The 17,532-nt window shown below is 50.8% G+C and overlaps 6 protein-coding genes across 6 annotated transcripts; 4 read left to right on the top strand and 2 right to left on the bottom strand.

Annotated features, from left to right (window-relative positions):
- Positions 1 to 6: 6 nt before the first annotated feature.
- Positions 7 to 1,868, top strand: N7458_000369 (RibD family protein; the record flags this gene model as incomplete). The annotated part of the gene is given in 2 exon segments (XM_056903763.1): positions 7 to 1,712; positions 1,724 to 1,868. 2 exon segments carry the CDS (start codon positions 7 to 9, stop codon positions 1,866 to 1,868), a joined length of 1,851 nt encoding a protein of 616 aa, XP_056771530.1.
- A 642-nt stretch (positions 1,869 to 2,510) lies between these two features.
- Positions 2,511 to 4,321, top strand: N7458_000368 (RCC1 domain-containing protein; the record flags this gene model as incomplete). Its single annotated transcript, XM_056903762.1, has 2 exons — positions 2,511 to 3,428; positions 3,503 to 4,321. 2 exons carry the CDS (start codon positions 2,511 to 2,513, stop codon positions 4,319 to 4,321), a joined length of 1,737 nt encoding a protein of 578 aa, XP_056771529.1.
- Positions 4,322 to 4,703: 382 nt separating this feature from the next.
- Positions 4,704 to 5,647, bottom strand: N7458_000367 (Chromosome segregation in meiosis protein 3; the record flags this gene model as incomplete). Its single annotated transcript, XM_056903761.1, has 3 exons — positions 4,704 to 5,213; positions 5,281 to 5,359; positions 5,424 to 5,647. 3 exons carry the CDS (start codon positions 5,645 to 5,647, stop codon positions 4,704 to 4,706), a joined length of 813 nt encoding a protein of 270 aa, XP_056771528.1.
- A 247-nt stretch (positions 5,648 to 5,894) lies between these two features.
- Positions 5,895 to 6,725, top strand: N7458_000366 (putative NADH-ubiquinone oxidoreductase 21 kDa subunit; the record flags this gene model as incomplete). The annotated part of the gene is made up of 5 exons (XM_056903760.1): positions 5,895 to 5,954; positions 6,017 to 6,033; positions 6,096 to 6,301; positions 6,360 to 6,562; positions 6,651 to 6,725. The coding sequence occupies 5 exons, from the start codon at positions 5,895 to 5,897 to the stop codon at positions 6,723 to 6,725; spliced, it is 561 nt and encodes a 186-aa protein (XP_056771527.1).
- A 253-nt stretch (positions 6,726 to 6,978) lies between these two features.
- On the bottom strand, positions 6,979 to 7,852 carry N7458_000365 (nucleoside deaminase; the record flags this gene model as incomplete). Its single annotated transcript, XM_056903759.1, has 5 exons — positions 6,979 to 7,082; positions 7,144 to 7,241; positions 7,299 to 7,507; positions 7,599 to 7,703; positions 7,763 to 7,852. The coding sequence occupies 5 exons, from the start codon at positions 7,850 to 7,852 to the stop codon at positions 6,979 to 6,981; spliced, it is 606 nt and encodes a 201-aa protein (XP_056771526.1).
- A 540-nt stretch (positions 7,853 to 8,392) lies between these two features.
- atrA (protein kinase MEC1) lies at positions 8,393 to 17,295 on the top strand (the record flags this gene model as incomplete). The annotated part of the gene is made up of 24 exons (XM_056903758.1): positions 8,393 to 8,975; positions 9,035 to 9,699; positions 9,755 to 10,047; positions 10,105 to 10,503; positions 10,558 to 10,710; positions 10,772 to 10,868; positions 10,981 to 11,460; positions 11,554 to 13,032; positions 13,089 to 13,629; positions 13,712 to 14,189; positions 14,243 to 14,546; positions 14,606 to 14,703; positions 14,759 to 14,851; positions 14,906 to 15,067; positions 15,132 to 15,231; positions 15,298 to 15,775; positions 15,831 to 16,028; positions 16,081 to 16,238; positions 16,279 to 16,367; positions 16,420 to 16,542; positions 16,641 to 16,728; positions 16,782 to 16,866; positions 16,922 to 17,040; positions 17,104 to 17,295. 24 exons carry the CDS (start codon positions 8,393 to 8,395, stop codon positions 17,293 to 17,295), a joined length of 7,455 nt encoding a protein of 2,484 aa, XP_056771525.1.
- Between the last annotated feature and the right edge of the window lie 237 nt (positions 17,296 to 17,532).

Genomic DNA, 17,532 nt, shown 5'->3' with positions numbered 1-17,532 from the left:
CCCACCATGGACGATGTTCCCCCCCGCGCATCGGACTCGAGCGCGTCGGCGGATACAGTAAGAAGTGGCTCGATCTCCCCGCACGAGGACGGACATACTGGCGATGTCGTGGAAACCCGCAACCAAGAGGCCCGGCCGCCTCCAAACACTATACGAGAGGATACAATGGACGAAGACACCCCATCCGAACCTATCATAGCCCCCATCAACCTGTCCAGCGCGTTGGCAAAACAAGCACAACAAGGAAACACCCATGAGTCTATGCCACAAAGTACCACGACCGAGCTTAGTGGAGCTGAGACTAGGACCTCTGGTATGCAAGCAGCTCAAAGCATGTTCGACAACCCGCCAAACCTTGCACGGATTCGCCGAGTTCTGTTCGAGTGCAAAGACCCAATCGAGATCAGCCTGGAGGAATTCGAAACATATTGGCCGTTTATCGACAATGTATGGGTTAAACAGAGGACCAATGCTAGCAAAGAGGGCCACTGCACCACAGACTACTACATGTGTCGGCTACGACGCCCAACCCATCGCACATCCGAAACTCGTCCGCTGCCGGAGGGGAAACGTCCCCGGAAGAAACGCGTGCGAGAGGGGGGCCTCTGCAATTTCCAGATCAAAGTGGTCCGGTTTGATGGCGCATATACCACGGTTACCATTGCGAGAACGCCTGGAAGTGGTAGCGTTCATTCCCATGAGTTGGACTATATCGACCATGTCAAGCGCAACTCGGGACTGATGGAATTCGCACGCAGAGAGTCTGTCAAGGGCTATCTGCCTTCCTCTATTTATACCAAATTCCAGGAGGAACCAGAGAAGCTGAATGAAGCTGGAGGGCGGTTCCTCACCGTGACGGACGTGCGCAACGTCTCCGCCAAGTGGCGCATTCAAAACCCCGAAGTCAAGCTTATTCCCCATGATGGGTATCAGCTGGTCAAGGGCCACGGGATTGTCAAATCCGCGAACGCTGTCAATACCAATGAAGCTGTACCGACCCAACCCAACCCGCCGACCTCATCCTCTCATCTACCGCCGGACACGTTATCCTTCCCCAGTTTCGCTCTAGACTTCTTACAGCCCTATTTACCTAATCACGCCGAAAGACGCGAACTGCCTCATGTCACACTGTCCTATGCTTCATCCATGGACTCCAAAATTTCTCTTCTGCCGGGCATGCAAACGGTACTATCGGGACCTGAGGCCAAGCTCATGACTCATTATCTTCGCTCCCGCCACGATGCGATCCTCATTGGAGTTGGCACCGTCCTTGCCGACAACCCGGGGTTGAATTGTCGCCTCGAAGGAGCTGGCGGCTTTGGGGGACTTGGTCGGATGTGGCAGCCTCGTCCTGTGGTCATTGACCCCATGGGTCGCTGGCCTATACACCCGGAATGCCGCATGCTTCGAACGGCCGTGGAGGGTAAAGGCAAAGCTCCGTGGGTTGTTGTATCGCCCGGAGCCCAGATCAATCCTCAAAGGCTGATGATGCTCAAGGGGTACGGTGGTGACTTCCTCCGAATCGTGGAATACAATCAGAACTGGCGATTACGGTGGGAAGCTGTCCTACGAGCCCTTGCTTCAGAAGGCATCAAGAGTGTCATGATCGAAGGTGGTGCTACAGTCTTGAGCGAGCTCTTGAACCCGGAGTATACCAACTTCATTGACTCGATCATTGTGACGGTGGCACCCACCTATCTTGGTCGGGGGGCGTGAGTGTCAGTCCTGATTCCAAGCTGGACCAAGAGGGCAAGCCCAATGCAGCGTTGAACCCTCGCGATGTGAAATGGACACCGCTGGGCCAGAATGTCATTATGTGTGGCAATATTCGACAACGTGAGCCTGAGCGACCAGAAGATGCTGTATGAGAGCGCAATGGTAACGGAGTGGTATGATAGTGTGATCGTGTGATATTTTCCTGTAATTACGATAGCCATGACAATGACAACGAGACAATGAAACATGACAAAGGAAGTCAATCCCGAAATCGGGCTGTAAGGTGGAAAACAGCATGGAGGGCTACATTAGCCTACGTGAGGCACAACAATCAACCAGATGGTGGTAGAAGAGGCAACAATCGGTTGTTTTGGTTGTATTGTGAGGCTACCGCCTTATCATTCAGACATTGAATAGAGAATGACGTCGGGTCTGCCTCCCTAAGGCAGCGTAGATGAGCTGCCTCCTCTGGCTACGAGGCAACAATTGTAGAGCTAAGCTGGCCACTGTAAATCCTGAGGCCACGCTCGTCGACCAAGGCAAACACGTCGAGATAATGGCCCGATTAGGAAATCAATAGAGCTTGCCTGGTGGACAATCGCGGTTAGTGCCTTAACTTTTTTTTTTGCCGCTGCTTTCGGACGGAACGCCAAAATTATTTATTGACCCTCACGTTTCCCGGCACCGACTTCTTCCTCTTCTTCGTCGCGTCTCAGCTTCCTCTCTCACCCTACTCATTTCTCGATTCCACCCACCCCCTTTTCATATCAACACGTTCACATTCCTCTCCTCCAATGCCTCCCAAGAAGAAGAATGTGGAGTCCGCGGCTGCCAAGCCTGCAAAGGCTTCAGCGGCCAAAACAACAACCAAGCCCGCCGCGACTGGCCGTGGTCGCCCCAAGAAGACCGACACCAACACGGCCACCCAACCCACCAAGACCACCAAGGCCTCGGTGAAGAAGGTCACCGAGACGGTGATGAAGAAGGACCCCGCCCCCGCCGCGTCAACAAAGAAGACGCAGCCCGCCGCGACAACAAAGAAGACGCAGCCCGCCGCGAAGGCGCCAGAGGCCAAGGGCAAGGCCGCGACCAAGGCCTCGACCAAGGCCACCACCATGTCGACCACCGTGTCCAAGAAGCGGAAGGCCGACGACGCCGAGGAGGAGAAGCCTCGCGCGCCCAAGAAGCCTCGCGTCATCCGCGAGCCCAAGGCCAAGGTCGTCAAGGCCAAGGTCGTCATCAACGACGTCCCGAAGACCCGCCTCAACGTCTTTGTTTGTGGCGAAGGTAGCTCTGGCGAGCTGGGCCTGGGTGCCGCAAAGGCCGCCATCGACGTCAAGCGGCCCCGCCTCAACAAGTTCCTGGATGCCCAGGAAGTTGGCGTCGTCCAAGTCGCCGTGGGAGGCATGCACTGCCTGGCCCTCACCCACGACAACAAGATCTTGACGTGGGGCGTCAACGACCAAGGCGCACTCGGACGCGACACCACCTGGGACGGTGGTTACAAAGAGATCAAGGAGGATGCCGGCAGTGACTCGGAATCGGATGAGGATGACGACGACAGCGGTCTGAACCCCCGGGAATCGACTCCCACTGCGATTCCTTCCAGCGAGTTCCCTGAGGGAACTGTCTTTGTTGCCGTCGCCGCCGCCGACAGTGCGAGCTTTGCCCTGACTGATGATGGTCAGGTTTACGGTTGGGGAACCTTCCGAGTAAGTGGACACTCCCTCCTTCACCAATTGCTTAGCTTGATCTCATTATACTAATGTACGACTGGGTTATTTAGAGCAACGACGGAGTCCTGGGCTTTGATCCCGATCACCACATTCAGACCACCCCCATCCCCATTCCCGCCCTCAAAAAGATCAAGCAACTTTCCTGCGGCGCCAACCACGTCCTCGCCCTGAATGACCGTGGTAGTGTCTTCTCTTGGGGTTCTGGCCAGCAGAACCAACTTGGTCGCCGCATCGTCGAGCGCACTAAGCTCCATGGTCTGCAGCCTCGCGAGTTCGGCCTACGCAAGAACATTGTTCACGTGGCCTCCGGCTCCTACCACTCCTTCGCCGTCCACGCCAACGGCACCGTCTACTCCTGGGGTCTGAACAGTTTCGGTGCCACTGGTATCCGGGACAACGCTGGTGACGATGAAGCCGCCATTGCCCACCCAGTCCCCGTTGAGTCGCTCTCCAACCGCGGCATCACTCAGATCAGTGGCGGCCTTCACCACTCGATTGCCCGCACTGCCGATGGCAAGTGCCTGATTTGGGGCCGTTGCGACAGTCACCAGAGCGGCCTCAAGATCGACTCTCTCCCCGATAGTTCAGTCATCAAGGATGACCATGGTGCTCCTCGCATTCTGATCGAGCCCACTCAAATCCCCGGTATCAACGCCGTCGTTGTTGCCGCCGCTTCCGACCACTCGCTTGCTATTGACGCTGATGGTCGTGCTTGGTCTTGGGGTTTCTCCGCCACCTACCAGACTGGACAGGGCACCCAGGATGATATCGAGGTGGCCACCAAGATTGACAACACTGCCACTCGGGACCGCAAACTGAACTGGGCCGGTGCCGGTGGCCAGTTCTCCATCTTCACTGATCCTGCCTGAGCATGATTCCCTTCCTATCCCTTCGGTCCTTGGTCGTCTCGCTGGTCATCTCTGATTCTTTTTGATTTCTATTTTCTCGTCGTTTTTTTTTTCTCTTCCTGGTTTCCTTTCTGGATTTCTTTCTGGATTTTTTTTTTGATTTTTATGGGGTTGGCTTTTCTTCTCAACTCATATTCTTCGGCGCGTGTATGTCCACTCCTGAGGATTTGTTCAGGAATATTAGAGTAATATCCCAGGTCCAGTTTTCATCACTCCACGAGTCAATGTTCTACACAAGATTCGGGTAGCTGTACCCAAGTTTCACTGAATGAACGAAAATATCTTGTACATTATGCTATTCATTTTCATCATCATTAGAAGTACAGTAGCTCGAGGGTCATCACTACATGCCCATTTCATTCATAGCTTCGTATTCGGCATCAAAGTCATCCAGGCTAGTATTTGGAGGTCCTGAAGCAGCTGGCTCAGGCATCCCAGACATGACCTCATCCTGCTCCCGGAGAAGATCTTCCAGATCATCATCATCGGGCTCGGGATGACTGACCTTAGGTCTAGTCTCTGTTTCAGGATCTGGCATGAACAAGTCTTGGTCGGCCGTGTCTGATCCAGCCTGATTGGATCCGGAGGGGTTGAAAGCTCGAGGTTCTGGTGCATCTGTACCATTTTGATCGGCGGAAACACCCATGGTAAGATCACGGGTGTCGGGCACGTTGATTGTATCATTGAAGAAATTCGGTTTCTCCTCGTCGATCCACTCCCGTCTCATCGTTTGAATGCGCTTGGTGTGGCCCAGTTTCTCGATTATGGTCAATCCGTCTGCAAATTTGGCGCGTGGGTAGAGGTCATCCAGCCATAGTTGATAGAAGTTCAATAGTCGCTCGGCGTCGTGGAACTAACAAACCAACGATTGCGTCAGTCTCAATGGCATGGTTTTCGAGGCATGTGGCGAGCTAACTTACTTCATAGCCTTTGCCCTTGAACTTGAGCTTACGCTTGGCTGTGCGGCGTAGCTTGGGGATTCCTGGCTGTGACAGGAGGCTGTGAACGATTCGTTAGTCTCAATTCCAGACCTAGAAAAGCGGAAAGTGGTTGGAGGGCATACCGGGCCTCATCGAGCTTTGGTGCAGGCTGTCGTTTCTTGGTAACCTTGACTTCCTCGTCAAGACCAAGACCTAATGAAGTGGGATCGCCCGTGGCCGGTTTGGACGCATCGGCGTTATGCGTAGTATTGGGTTGCTCTTGGAAGATCTCGTCGAGGCCCACGTCGTAGTTGAAAAGATCATCCACATTAGTGGGAGAGCGTGCAGGCTCCGGGGTGGTTTCCATTGCAGCGAGTAGTAGTTTCTCAACAGTTCGATAGCTCAATGCCTCCGCTCTTCACTTCGTTGTTCACGATCACCAGAGAACGCGTCCGAGGAACCAAAAGACGCGCCGAGTAATCAGTGAAGGTGATTGGCAGCGGTGGTGCTGCCCGCCCGGCGTGCGCTAACCCCAAAGCGGCCTAGCGGCCTCCTCCCTCCAACTTCCGAACTTCGAACTTCGACTCTGCACAACAATCCCCACCAACTGCATCATGGCTTCCGATCACAGCACGGCCATTGTGCCCCCCAAGCGGGCTAACACTGATTACCCGGTAGGAATTGATCCCTTCGGGGCCCTTGAGAACTCCTAGCTGACCATCTTCTCTCCCCGCAGCTGATTGACTCCGACCCGTACGATATCCGATACTCCCCCCGGGCTTTCCTTTGAATCGAGACTCACCAACGTTATCTAGGCATTTGCGCCGCGTTTTTGGATATGCGCGCTCCTCTGATTATGCTGTTGCCGGTGCCGCTGCCTCTGCCTCCCCCATTGCCTTCTGGGTTATGGAGCGAGTGAGTCCGTCTCATGTTGGCCGTGGTGGCTTCTCTCCAGTGATGCGTCTGGCCACCGCCGTCGGCCTCCTTGGTGGTCTCCACATCATGTACCAGCGTTCCTGCCGTATGTTGACCGTGGTTTGTCTTTTGATTCTTGAATGAGTAGCTAACGCTTGCTCCAGAACGGTTCTACGGATTCACGGAGAACTCCCGGGAAGTCGAGATGGACATGCGTGAGATGGTTGACAAGGTGAAGAAGGGCGATCCCCTGTACGGCACATCCCAGATGTCATCCTATCTCCAGGGTGTCGCTGCTCGCAACTCTCGGTACTCGGAGCTGTTCATCCATGTCCTGCCGTGGATCAACGTTGTCAACCACGACCAGGTTAGTTTCTATGCTCTCCCTACCCCACTATGACCACTGTACTCTTCCACGTAACTTCATTGTCACTTGTGCTGACCTTTCGACTTAGCACGGTGTGGACACTGCCAAATATTACCAGCAAGCGGAGCGGGAATTGGAAGCAGAGCGTCTGAGCAAGGCCTAGTTTTTTTCACCCATGAGATCTCTACGGTACCACTCGTGAGGGTGGACTTGGAGTTGCACCAATTTTGTACACATATCCTTTTGTGTTTGTTTCATTTCCCTCCCAGGCGCAATTTTCAATTAAAATAGTTATCCGTTCATGTCCGAATCCTAGTGGGTGGGAAGCCTTGTAAGCCTGGGCCATTCCTTAACTCCTGATAAAGTGAACTCGAAATTATCCACATCAAAGCACGTGCTAGCAACTGCTTCTCCTTCTAAGAGATTGGCAGTACTTCGCCTCCACTGGTGGCCACGATTTCGCGCACGCTGTCGAATGCAGTATTGAGCTCGCGGTTCTTCTTGGGTCGGGGATTGGGTGCTGGCGAGGGATGTTAGCACTGCGAGAGATGTCCAACTTCAAAACCAAAAGTTCAACTCACCTTTGTCATTCTCCTGGATGTAGAAGCGGCGCAAGAGCATGATGGCTTCCTTCTGAAACAGGCCACCATAGACCGGATAGGTTGGGTCGATTGAGTGGCTGTTGGCAAAGTCAGTAAGCGGTTACAAGCTTCAAGTTAAGAGGCTCGCTACTGACTCGGAATGAATGGTCAGAACACCACCGGTGCCTCCAAATCGGTCATTGGCACAGCCAAAGTACACACTTCGGATCCGGTATTGCTTGAGGGCCGAGGCACACATGACACAGGGCTCGACAGTCACGTAGAGATCGGTGGACTGGAGAGCAGTCTTGGGATAGCTCTGGAGCATTTCTGCAATGGCCAGGAATTCGGCATGGCGGGTTCCCTGCTAGACTATCAGCATTCGAACGCTTCTTTGTGTCTGCATCGAGCAAGCCGAGTGAAGCCTGAGCTTATAGGGGGAGACGATCACCCACATTCATCGACCGATTGGTATCATTCATGCCTCTTCCCACGATCTTGCCATCGTAGACCAGGACACATCCCACTGGAGTCTCTCCATGCTCCAGGGCTGTCTCTCCCTGGGAGTCATCGTCAGTCCTTGAAACCTGGCCGGGAACAAGGATATAAAGCGACTTACCATCTTCAGGGCCTCCTTCATCCAGTGGGCATGCTTGGAGTCCTCGGATACTGCCGGGGTAATCACACACTCCGTGATAGGTTCGTCCATGGTGGTGGCGGGTTCTTGTCTGGGGATATGATGAGTATGTTGGAGAGGAAAAAAGAAGACGTGAAGGGTGACACCATGCACGTCGTCTTTGTTATGACTAGGCGGAGGCAGGTGCCAGAAAAGGATGAGGGTGGTGAGGTATCATGGGCGATGGGGATGTGAATAGAACAAGCTCACAAGTAAAAGTCAGAAAGTTAAGGCAAAACCTGAAGAAGCCTTCCACCTGCTTCAATTCGACAATAATTGTGTTATTCCTTTCCTATAGATCTTTCTCTTCAGAAAATGACAATGAGAATGATTCACGTCACCATGAATACCCATTTCTCCTGTCTGTGGTCATCTATAAGCACCCTCGACATTTTTCTTTTGAGGATTCCGACAAAAGAGGCAAAAGTGGTGGGGGGAGATTGTGGCCTGAGGTGTCCGCGACACCCTTATCGTTATCGGCAGCGCGTATTGGTGGCTCACTCTTCAGCTCGCGTTCATCTTCGAATCATCTAGTCTGGGAAAATCAACCTCCCATGGCTATGGACACCTGTGATGGCAGCTGAAGGGGACTTTGCTCAAGGCTCTGCCTTTGAAGATGAGAGACCTGCCGAGCCAGCCTCGTCTATCCTGGCCACGCATTTTGCTCCACGCCTAGCAACCCAAGGGCATGAGCCGCAGCGACTGTCTCGGGAGGCATTTTCACAGCTCCGACAGGAGCTGCTGGGTGAAAAATATACCCACTTTCGCGTGGATGAGGGAATCACCGATATCAATAAGCTGATATGCATCATTCTCAAGGCCGGGTTGGAAGTTAGCCCCACTAGCAGCGGCACAGAAGAAGACTTGGAAGGCCAAGTCTTGGACTGTTTGGAGATCATCCAAGTCAGCATTGACAAAGCTCCCCAGGCTTTATGGGATGTATCAGATCCCCTCATCTTGAGTGAAGATGTCCAGGCACCCTTGTTCTCATGGTTGATCCTGCGCTTGATCAGACTGTCCTGCATGTGGCACGTCGAGGCTGTTCAGGACAGGGTCCATTCCATTCTCACCAGCATGGCTTGTCTGCAGTACAAACAAGTCCGTTCATCGCCGTCGTGCTATGGGATCTCGGCATTCCTTCGGAGTTGCGTACTAGGTAAGCTGGTGTACTTTTGGTTCATAATGTGTACCTCGCAAGTAACTAACACGTTACAGACATATTGTGTTCACTGGAAGGCTTCCTGGATGTGGACTTGCGAAGTTTCCGGCCTGTGAAGCTATTTATCCCATCCAAAAGCGGATCCCTGATGATAGACCTGGATAACCTGGGCCTACCTCGTGGTCTGCTGAAACGCAGCCTGACTCTAGGGACATTTTCCCAGGCGGCTGCTCTTGGCACAGTTTTGTTGGACGCTCTTAGTCCCGAGGCGTCGGTTCAGGATGTGGGCAAGCGGCGAAACTGCACACTTCGACAGAACCTCCCATGGGCATTGAATGGATACCATCGCCTTCGAAGAGTGCTTGTTAGATGGCTACAGACCCCGGGTATAAAGGTCACGCCAAGCGACGAGCAGGTCCTCTCGCAATTCTTGATATACACCCGCCGTCTCTGCGTGTCCGAGTCATCAATGGCCACCCTGTTGTCTGACATGAGTCTGGCTTCCACATGGACTCAATGCCTTGCTGAATTTCTTCCTCTCAGCATTTGTCTCCCAATGCCCGCAATTCAACTCGACTTGAGCCATTTTCTGGACGAAGTGATGTTAGCTATCAAACAGTCTAGATTGGCTGTGCCACAGCTGAGGGATATTCTTCTGCCTGTTCTCACGGACATTCGGGCCCAAGACTCTAATCCTCAGATAGTGGAAAACTGTCTCGGAGTAATTACCATCCTCCGTTTCGCTGGATATCCATGTTGGCTAATTAATTTCCTAGACTTCCATCCGCAGTCTCTATGCACAATTGCTTGATAGCACCACGCTTTCACTGCACTCCTTTGGTGTGTCGTCGGCATCTGCAGATGTTGGTTCATCCGTCGTAAACCGAAAGCAACGAAACATGGACCAAGACAGAGAACAAGGTGACGAAGAAGTACGAGCACCAAAGCGGCTATGCCTATCGGTAGAGTCCTCCGTTGCGGACTTGATTCAAATGTTCTTGGAGGAACTCTCAACGCTTTTGGGCTGTGAGTGTGCAGCAAGCTTGACAGAGTTGTGCGCTGCTGTACAGTAAGTCCGGATGCTCATCTTGACTCGAAACTCGATACTCAACATATATCAACATAGGAACCTTTACGAAGGAGTGTCCGAACCCCAAAGAACACAGTTCCTTCAAGTTCTCGGTAAACTTTCATGTGCAGTAGTGGGAACTTTAGTGCGGAAACCATCAGGCCTTATTACGAGCGACACCCTTTTTTGTCAAAGGTGTGACAGTGACCAGCATGAATTGGACATCATACCCGGGAAAGATATCGCCGGCTATGAGGACCTATGGACAATCTTAAACTTCGTCCTGCCTCGACTCTCGCGTACACCCGGTCCGCGGATAGCTGCCATGGTCGCTTTAAGGCGAATACTGATGCATTCCCCAAATCTAAACCATATGCACCTCTCCTCGTCTGCGTCTGGGGAGTTCTGCCTGCATTCACTTCGGAGCTCCATACGCGAGCTTCGAGTTGCAACCGGGTATGTTCCCAATACGGCGTCCTGGCAATGATCCAGACTGACTTGTCTCTGTAGACACTCGGTGGTAGCATTTGTGCGACCAACCCTCCAACCGGACGTTCGCCGGGCCAACTTTGTGATCATTTTAGAATGGCTGAGAAATCTGTCCGAAAAGAACGACATGCCTCTGCAAGAGGCATGCATTTTGACGCTATGTCGTCTCGCAAGGTCTGTTTCTTATCATGAGGCTCTTCCTTTGATAGTACCCAGCTCATCGCGTCATCATCAGGGTCTCGGAAGATGATGAGAAGAATATCATCCTCTTACGTCTGCTGGAGTACCTTGGTCATCCAAATCCCTATGTCTGTGCCGTGGCCTACAATGAAGTAAGTAATGTAGTGGATTTGATCAATGATTTGGCAGCGGGGCCCGTCTTTGCCTTATCTGCTTGCGCAATCTGTGCTCGAGAATATTACCAAGACTGACCTGCTTTATCAGCTATCTAAACTCGCGCAGCAATTTTCCTTGACTCCCGCTGGCTTGTTCCGGCCGTACTGGCGAACGCTCTCCGTAGCAGTCGTCAAAAATCTTCAGACTCGCCCGTACATGGCTGAGCAACTCTGTGAATTACTGGGGATGAAAGTTGACGGCTTTCTTCGGCTGACAGAGGTCCACGTGCTGCCCTACTTGGTCTTGACGAGAAAGCGAGATATTATTTGCAGGATTGGGGCAAGCCGCAACGAAGGCGAATCGCCGTTCGATGTTTGTTCTGAGAAAAATAACCTTGCTGCAATTCTGGCCTTCCTTCTGGCCCAGCAGTCTGATAATCCGGAAGCCATGATCATGTCGCTTCTTGCGGAAATAGACCCTGCATTCAAGGGTCGGTCCTTAGCTGAATTGGTGCGAATCGAACCGATTCTCATTGCTTGTGACTTGCTGAAGAGCCTTGGAGATGCTGGAGAGCAGAACAAAGAAAGGGTAAGTATGATAACTTGATTCTCCGAGGCCCTACGATTGTCATTGTGAGACAATAATACGACGGCAGGCACTTTACTAAAAAATTGGTATCAGTTCCTTCAAGCCCTCCGTCGCCTTGCGACCTTCGTTCCCCGGAAATTCCTGCATGCAAGCTCCTCCAAAAAAGCAGATCTCTTGAGCCACTTCATCGAAGAGCATGTTCTCGGAATTATCACTCAATTTGCAAATGCAATCAACGATTTTCAAGTGAGGCAAACTCTGGCCGAAAAACGGCGGAACCTCAAGGCTATCGAAGAAATGATCAACATTGCTCAAGGACATGTTAGCAATGCACTACCTCAAGTCTGCGCCTGTCTCCGATCTGCGCTTGAGATTGAAGAATTGTGCGACCATGCATTTTCAGCTTGGAAGACACTGATTCGTTCTCTAAGCGAGGAGGATATCGAGCCTCTGATCGACCAAACCTGGGCAATTGTGATCAGATATTGGGACAGGCTAACCGATGAAAGCAGAAGACAAGCTCATCAACTCATTGACCACATCTTAACCAACCAGCCCAACCTTGTTCGGGATACCTTCAATACCATGCCCTCGCTTGCCTCCATCTCCGAATTGGCCGCTTTCGAGACCAAGATCAGTGAGCTGCGAGCGGAAATGGATGTTAGAAGCAGATTCCTAGCTCTCATTCGCCGCTGTCAAAGTGAAAATTCAACTGTCGTTGAGCAGGCTCTGAGGGAACTGATGCCTTTCCTCTCTGACAATGAAGAATTCCTACATGTGTCTGTTCTCAGCGAACAGCCCGATCCCGTGGTTGCACAGTTGACGCGAGCATTGCTCGATTGCTGTGTGAAATTCAGCACCAGTTCCGACTCTATTACTTTATTATCGTCGCAATGCTTGGGCCTCGTTGGCTGCCTCGATCCAAATCGAGTGGAAACAATCAAGGAAAAGAAGGACATCCTTGTTCTGTCGAACTTTGACCGAATGGAGGAGACTGTGGAATTCATTCTCTTTTTCCTTCAGCATGTTCTCGTCGAAGCATTCTTATCCGCGTCCAATACGCGAGCGCAGGGATTCCTAGCCTACGCCATGCAAGGTCTCCTCAAGATCTGCAATCTGAATGCGGCTGTGACCCAAAGATCCCGCGATCTCCAAGGCGATGAAAAGTATCAACGGTGGATGGAGCTTCCAGAAAGTGTTCGAAATACACTTACTCCATTTCTTACGTCTACATACACTGTCACTGTCGTCGCAACAAATTCAAAGGTCACATACCCTTTGCTGTCACCTAAAACAACACACAGTGAATGGCTTCGGACTCTGGTGCAAGATCTGCTCCAAACGGGTAATGGAGACAACGCAAAGCTCATATTTGCAGTATGTAGCCGTGTTGTCAAGGGTCAAGACATATCCATTTCCTCGTTTCTCTTTCCGTTCGCTGCCTTGAATCGCATTGTTGGGGGTACCGAGCAGGAACAGCAAGATCTTCAGCTCGAACTCTTAAATGTACTCTCCCATCCTCTCCCTGAGGCGAACAACAATTTCCGTGAAACAATCATCAGCAGCAGCCAAGTAAGTCTTCTTCTGTTATCATTACAGCATATTGTACTGATGTACATGACGCACAGAGTGTTTTCGAGGTTCTAGATTACCTGTCACGATGGCTTCAGGGCAAGAAAAAACAGCTCAATGCCCTAAATCTTCAGTCGTATCAATCGAGTCGATCTCATAAAGATACCAGTCGTGATGCGCTGCTCGACAAGTATGCTTCACAGATCAAATCTGTAGAAGTTCTACTTGCCTCAATCCCACCAGAAATCATTTCGAAGAGAGCCGTCGAATGCAAATCGTTTTCCAGGGCTCTTTTCCACTGGGAACAGTACATCCACAAGTGCAAATCACAATTGGAACCGCAGGAAACAACAAGCTCTGAACAGCTGTATGAGAGGCTACAGGATATTTACAGCCAGATTGATGAGCCCGATGGAATCGAAGGTATCTCAAGCCATCTATCAGCACTCAGTATTGATCAACAGGTCTTGGAGCATCGGAAGGCAGGTAGATGGGCTACCGCACAGAGTTGGTATGAACTGGAACTGGAGAAGGAACCCGAAAATATTGATGCTCAGTGGAATCTCGTCACTTGTCTCAAGGAATCCGGCCAGCAAGGTAATATTCAATATCTTGCGCTTCCTCTCCTATCTCTCTTTGCTCCCAATATTTGTTAGCATTTTGCTGATTACCTTTTCAGACGCAATTGTTACCAGATTCGAGGTCCTCAAGCAATACGAATCCGCTGCCTCTCGGCTTCTACCATTTGCGGTTGAAGCTTCATGGATAACCGGCAGGTGGGACAAACTGCAGGGCTACCTGGAACTGTGTGCCAGCAAATGGACTGGGGAGTTTAACGTTGGCATTGGATCAGCTCTCAATGCACTTCGCCAAAAAGGGACCTCTGCTTTCGTGGAGATTGTCAACGAACTCAGACTCAGTGTGGCAAAGTCATTGACGGCTAATTCTGTAGCATCGTTACAGTCCTGCCATGATGACATGCTTCGATTACATGCATTGGCTGATGTGGAAGCTATAGTTCACGCAGGGCCTGACGATTCTCATCCTTCCAAGGACTTCTTGCTTCGTACTCTGAATCGGCGGTTAGATGTGCTTGGGGGTTATCTTGCTGACAAGCAGTATCTTTTGGGCTTGAGGCGAGCGGCAATGGAGCTAGCGTATGTTTGCGTTGATGCTATAAGGGGTATTCCTTATTGACTTACTCTTCTAGGGGCGGCTTTGGTAACTCCGATATATCGGCTGCTTGGTTGACTAGTGCCCATCTTTCGAGAAAGGGTAATTTCACTGGCCAGGCATACCACTCGATGCTGCATGCTGCGCGCTTAAAGGATCGTTCAGCCAGCATTGAACACGCCAGGTTGCTTTGGAAAGACGGACACCACCGAAAGGCAATTCAGACCCTGGAGGGTGCCATAGCGTCTAATGAATCAAACACAACAACCTCGTCTGTTGACTCGCAGACCGCCTCCTTTCTTTCGGGTCGTGGGAAGAATCAGAACGAGACTGCTGCTGTGGTATGTTTCCGTAGTGTCTGGAACTTCGTTTTGACCGTCCACTGATCAGCAACAATCAGGCACATCTCATGTTAGCGAAATGGACAGACAGGGCCGGACAAACGCACTCGCGTGCCATCGTTGAGCGATATCGGGCAGCCATCAGACTATATCCCAGGTATGTGATGGAACTGACCTCAGCTATGAGGGTGGCTTTTAACTGTGAGAATTAGATGGGAAAAGGCGCATTATTACCTGGGAAAGCATTACAACAAAATCCTCGAACTGGAAAAGGTCAAACCAATGGGAAAAGAGGCACAGATCTAGTATGTGCTTACCATGACTGATGCTCAGTCCATGACTGACGCGATTTCTCTTAGCCTGAGTGGAGAAGCCACGAAGTTGGTGATTGATAACTACCTACGCTCGCTGACATATGGCTGCAAATACGTGTTCCAAACACTGCCGAAGATCTTAACACTGTGGTTAGAACACGCCTCTGTCGTCGACCAGCCGATGGACCCGAAACGAGGCGATAATGAGTACGTACCCACCAATTTCAACGGTATCATTGCTCTTGCTTACCTGCGGGACCAAATCAACCAGGGAATTCCGGCAACATGCCCATGCTCAGCGACTTAAGAGTCTGGACGAGATACACAATCAGCTGAGAAAGTACATGTTAACTCGCATTCAAGCCTTCTTGGTAAGCCATCTTATTTTGTGATGAAGCTTTGTCGCAACATTTAGGACTATAGGCTGACAACCGCAGCTGTTCACGATCCTGCCTCAAGTAGTAGCTCGTATCTGTCATCGCAACAACACTGTCTACGACATTCTATCACGGATGGTGATAAAAGCTGTTCAAAGCTTCCCACAGCAGGGCTTGTGGACTGTTCTTGCTGTGGTCAAATCCTCCAACAAGGATCGAGCCCTCAAAGGACAAGCTTGCCTCGCCAAGATTCAAGAATCCAACAGCAAGGTGAAGAAAGATGCCTCCGATATCCGCCGTATGATACAGCAAGGCCAAAAGTTCTCAGATGAGTTGCTCCAACTCTGTCTCGCTCGTGTGGAAGAAAGAGCTTCCAAGGTCACTCTTGCTCGAAACCTCGGTTTCAATCACAAAGTCGCCCCCTGTCGCTTGGTGGTTCCCTTCCAGGCAATGTTGATTCCCAGCCTCCCAGTCATCCAAGATTCTGAGCACTTGAAAGGGTTCCGGTCTTTCCCTCGGGATCCAACGACAATAGAGGGTACGATACAACACAAGTTTTGATCTATTCCTGAGGATGTACTGACTATTTCTAGCCGTTCTCGACGAAGCTCAAATTCTGAACTCTCTTCAAAAACCCCGCAAGATCAGCATTCGAGGCTCAGACGGAAAAATTTATAATGCGCTTTGCAAACCAAAAGATGATTTGCGCAAGGACCAACGCCTGATGGAATTCAACAACATGATCAATCGCTTCTTGAAACGAGACGTCGAGTCAAGCAAGCGACGAATGTGTACGTAACGCCTGTCTAACATTGGCCTTGATCTAAGCTGACCGATAGCCAGACATCAAAACGTATGCCGTGACTCCTTTGAACGAGGAATGCGGTATCATCGAATGGGTCGACAATCTTCGCACCTTGAGGGACATTATCGTGAAGCTTCTGCGCGAACGAAGAATCCAGCCGAATGCAAGTCTACCATGCCCCTGCTCGATCTTGTATGTGTGGCTAGGTTAGCTAACTTCTGCATCTCAACAAACAGTACACCGAAATCAGACATTACCTCGACGAGATTTGCGCGGACCGAACCTTTTCGAAGCTGTCCCTCTGGAACACGAAGATCCTACCTAAGTATGATCTCTTAGATAGATGTTTCAAACGCAATCAGTACTGATGCGAACAGGCTTCCTTCCGTGCTACACGAATGGTTCATCGAAATGTTCCCCGAAACCGAATCGTGGTTCACGGCAAGACTGCGGTATACGCGGTCCGCGGCTGTAATGTCAATGGTTGGATACGTTCTAGGGTACGTCACGCTTGGCCGTGGAGGAAATTGCAAAAATTTCCCAATGCCTCGGACTTGGAGCCTATCAAATTTGTTATACTCATCATTCTCCTCAATAGACTCGGCGACCGGCATGGTGAGAATTTGTTGTTTGAAGAAGGAACAGGCGGCATTCTCCACGTTGATTTCAACTGTCTCTTCGACAAGGTATGATTATAATGAGCCCTATCCTCGTATTGTCATCATACTGATTTCAACAGGGCCAAACCTTCGAAAAACCAGAGGTGGTTCCATTCCGCCTGACCCATAACATGATAGATGCCTTTGGCGCTTACGGATACAACGGTGAGTAGTATGTATATACCATTCAATTGTCTGTCTACTGACATAATATCATTAGGACCCTTCCGCAGAACCTGCGAGATCACCCTCGGTCTCTTAAGGCAAAATGAAGACGCACTAATGACTATTCTGGAGACCTTTCTTCACGACCCAACAACAGATTTCATTGGGAAAAGAGTAAGTCCTATATGCTTGACAGAGCGAGAGAGTCTACTTGTTAACCTTAGCTCTTCGTTATAGCGTCGCACGCATGTCAACGTGCCCGATACACCAGCTGGGGTCTTGGAAGATGTTCGCAACAAACTTCGGGGATTCATGTCTAAGCAGCCCATTCCACTCTCTGTGGACGGGCAAGTGGATGAGCTGATCATGCAAGCAACTGACAAAAAGAACCTTGCATCAATGTATGTCGGATGGTGTGCATTTTTCTGAGCTCCACAAAGACCTGCGGATCACCCTGTTTGATTTTGAAAATCCATCGTTAGGGGCAATTCATATTGGCAATAACAACTCTTAATTTCAAATACAAGCAATCACAGAGCAAAGCTTAGGATATTTTCTGAAAATCGGTACTTGTTCATTTGCATCTTGAAATTGGAATATGTGAAATTAGTGGCCAACTAGGCAGGCTACTTTTTCACTTTTCTCAGAGGACCTTTTGGGGGGCAT

This window comes from Penicillium daleae (assembly GCF_028827525.1).
Source record: "Penicillium daleae strain IBT 16125 chromosome Unknown utg000001l_segment0_segment0, whole genome shotgun sequence".
Lineage (NCBI taxonomy): Eukaryota > Fungi > Ascomycota > Eurotiomycetes > Eurotiales > Aspergillaceae > Penicillium > Penicillium daleae.
This window is presented reverse-complemented; position numbering and strand designations above follow the sequence as displayed.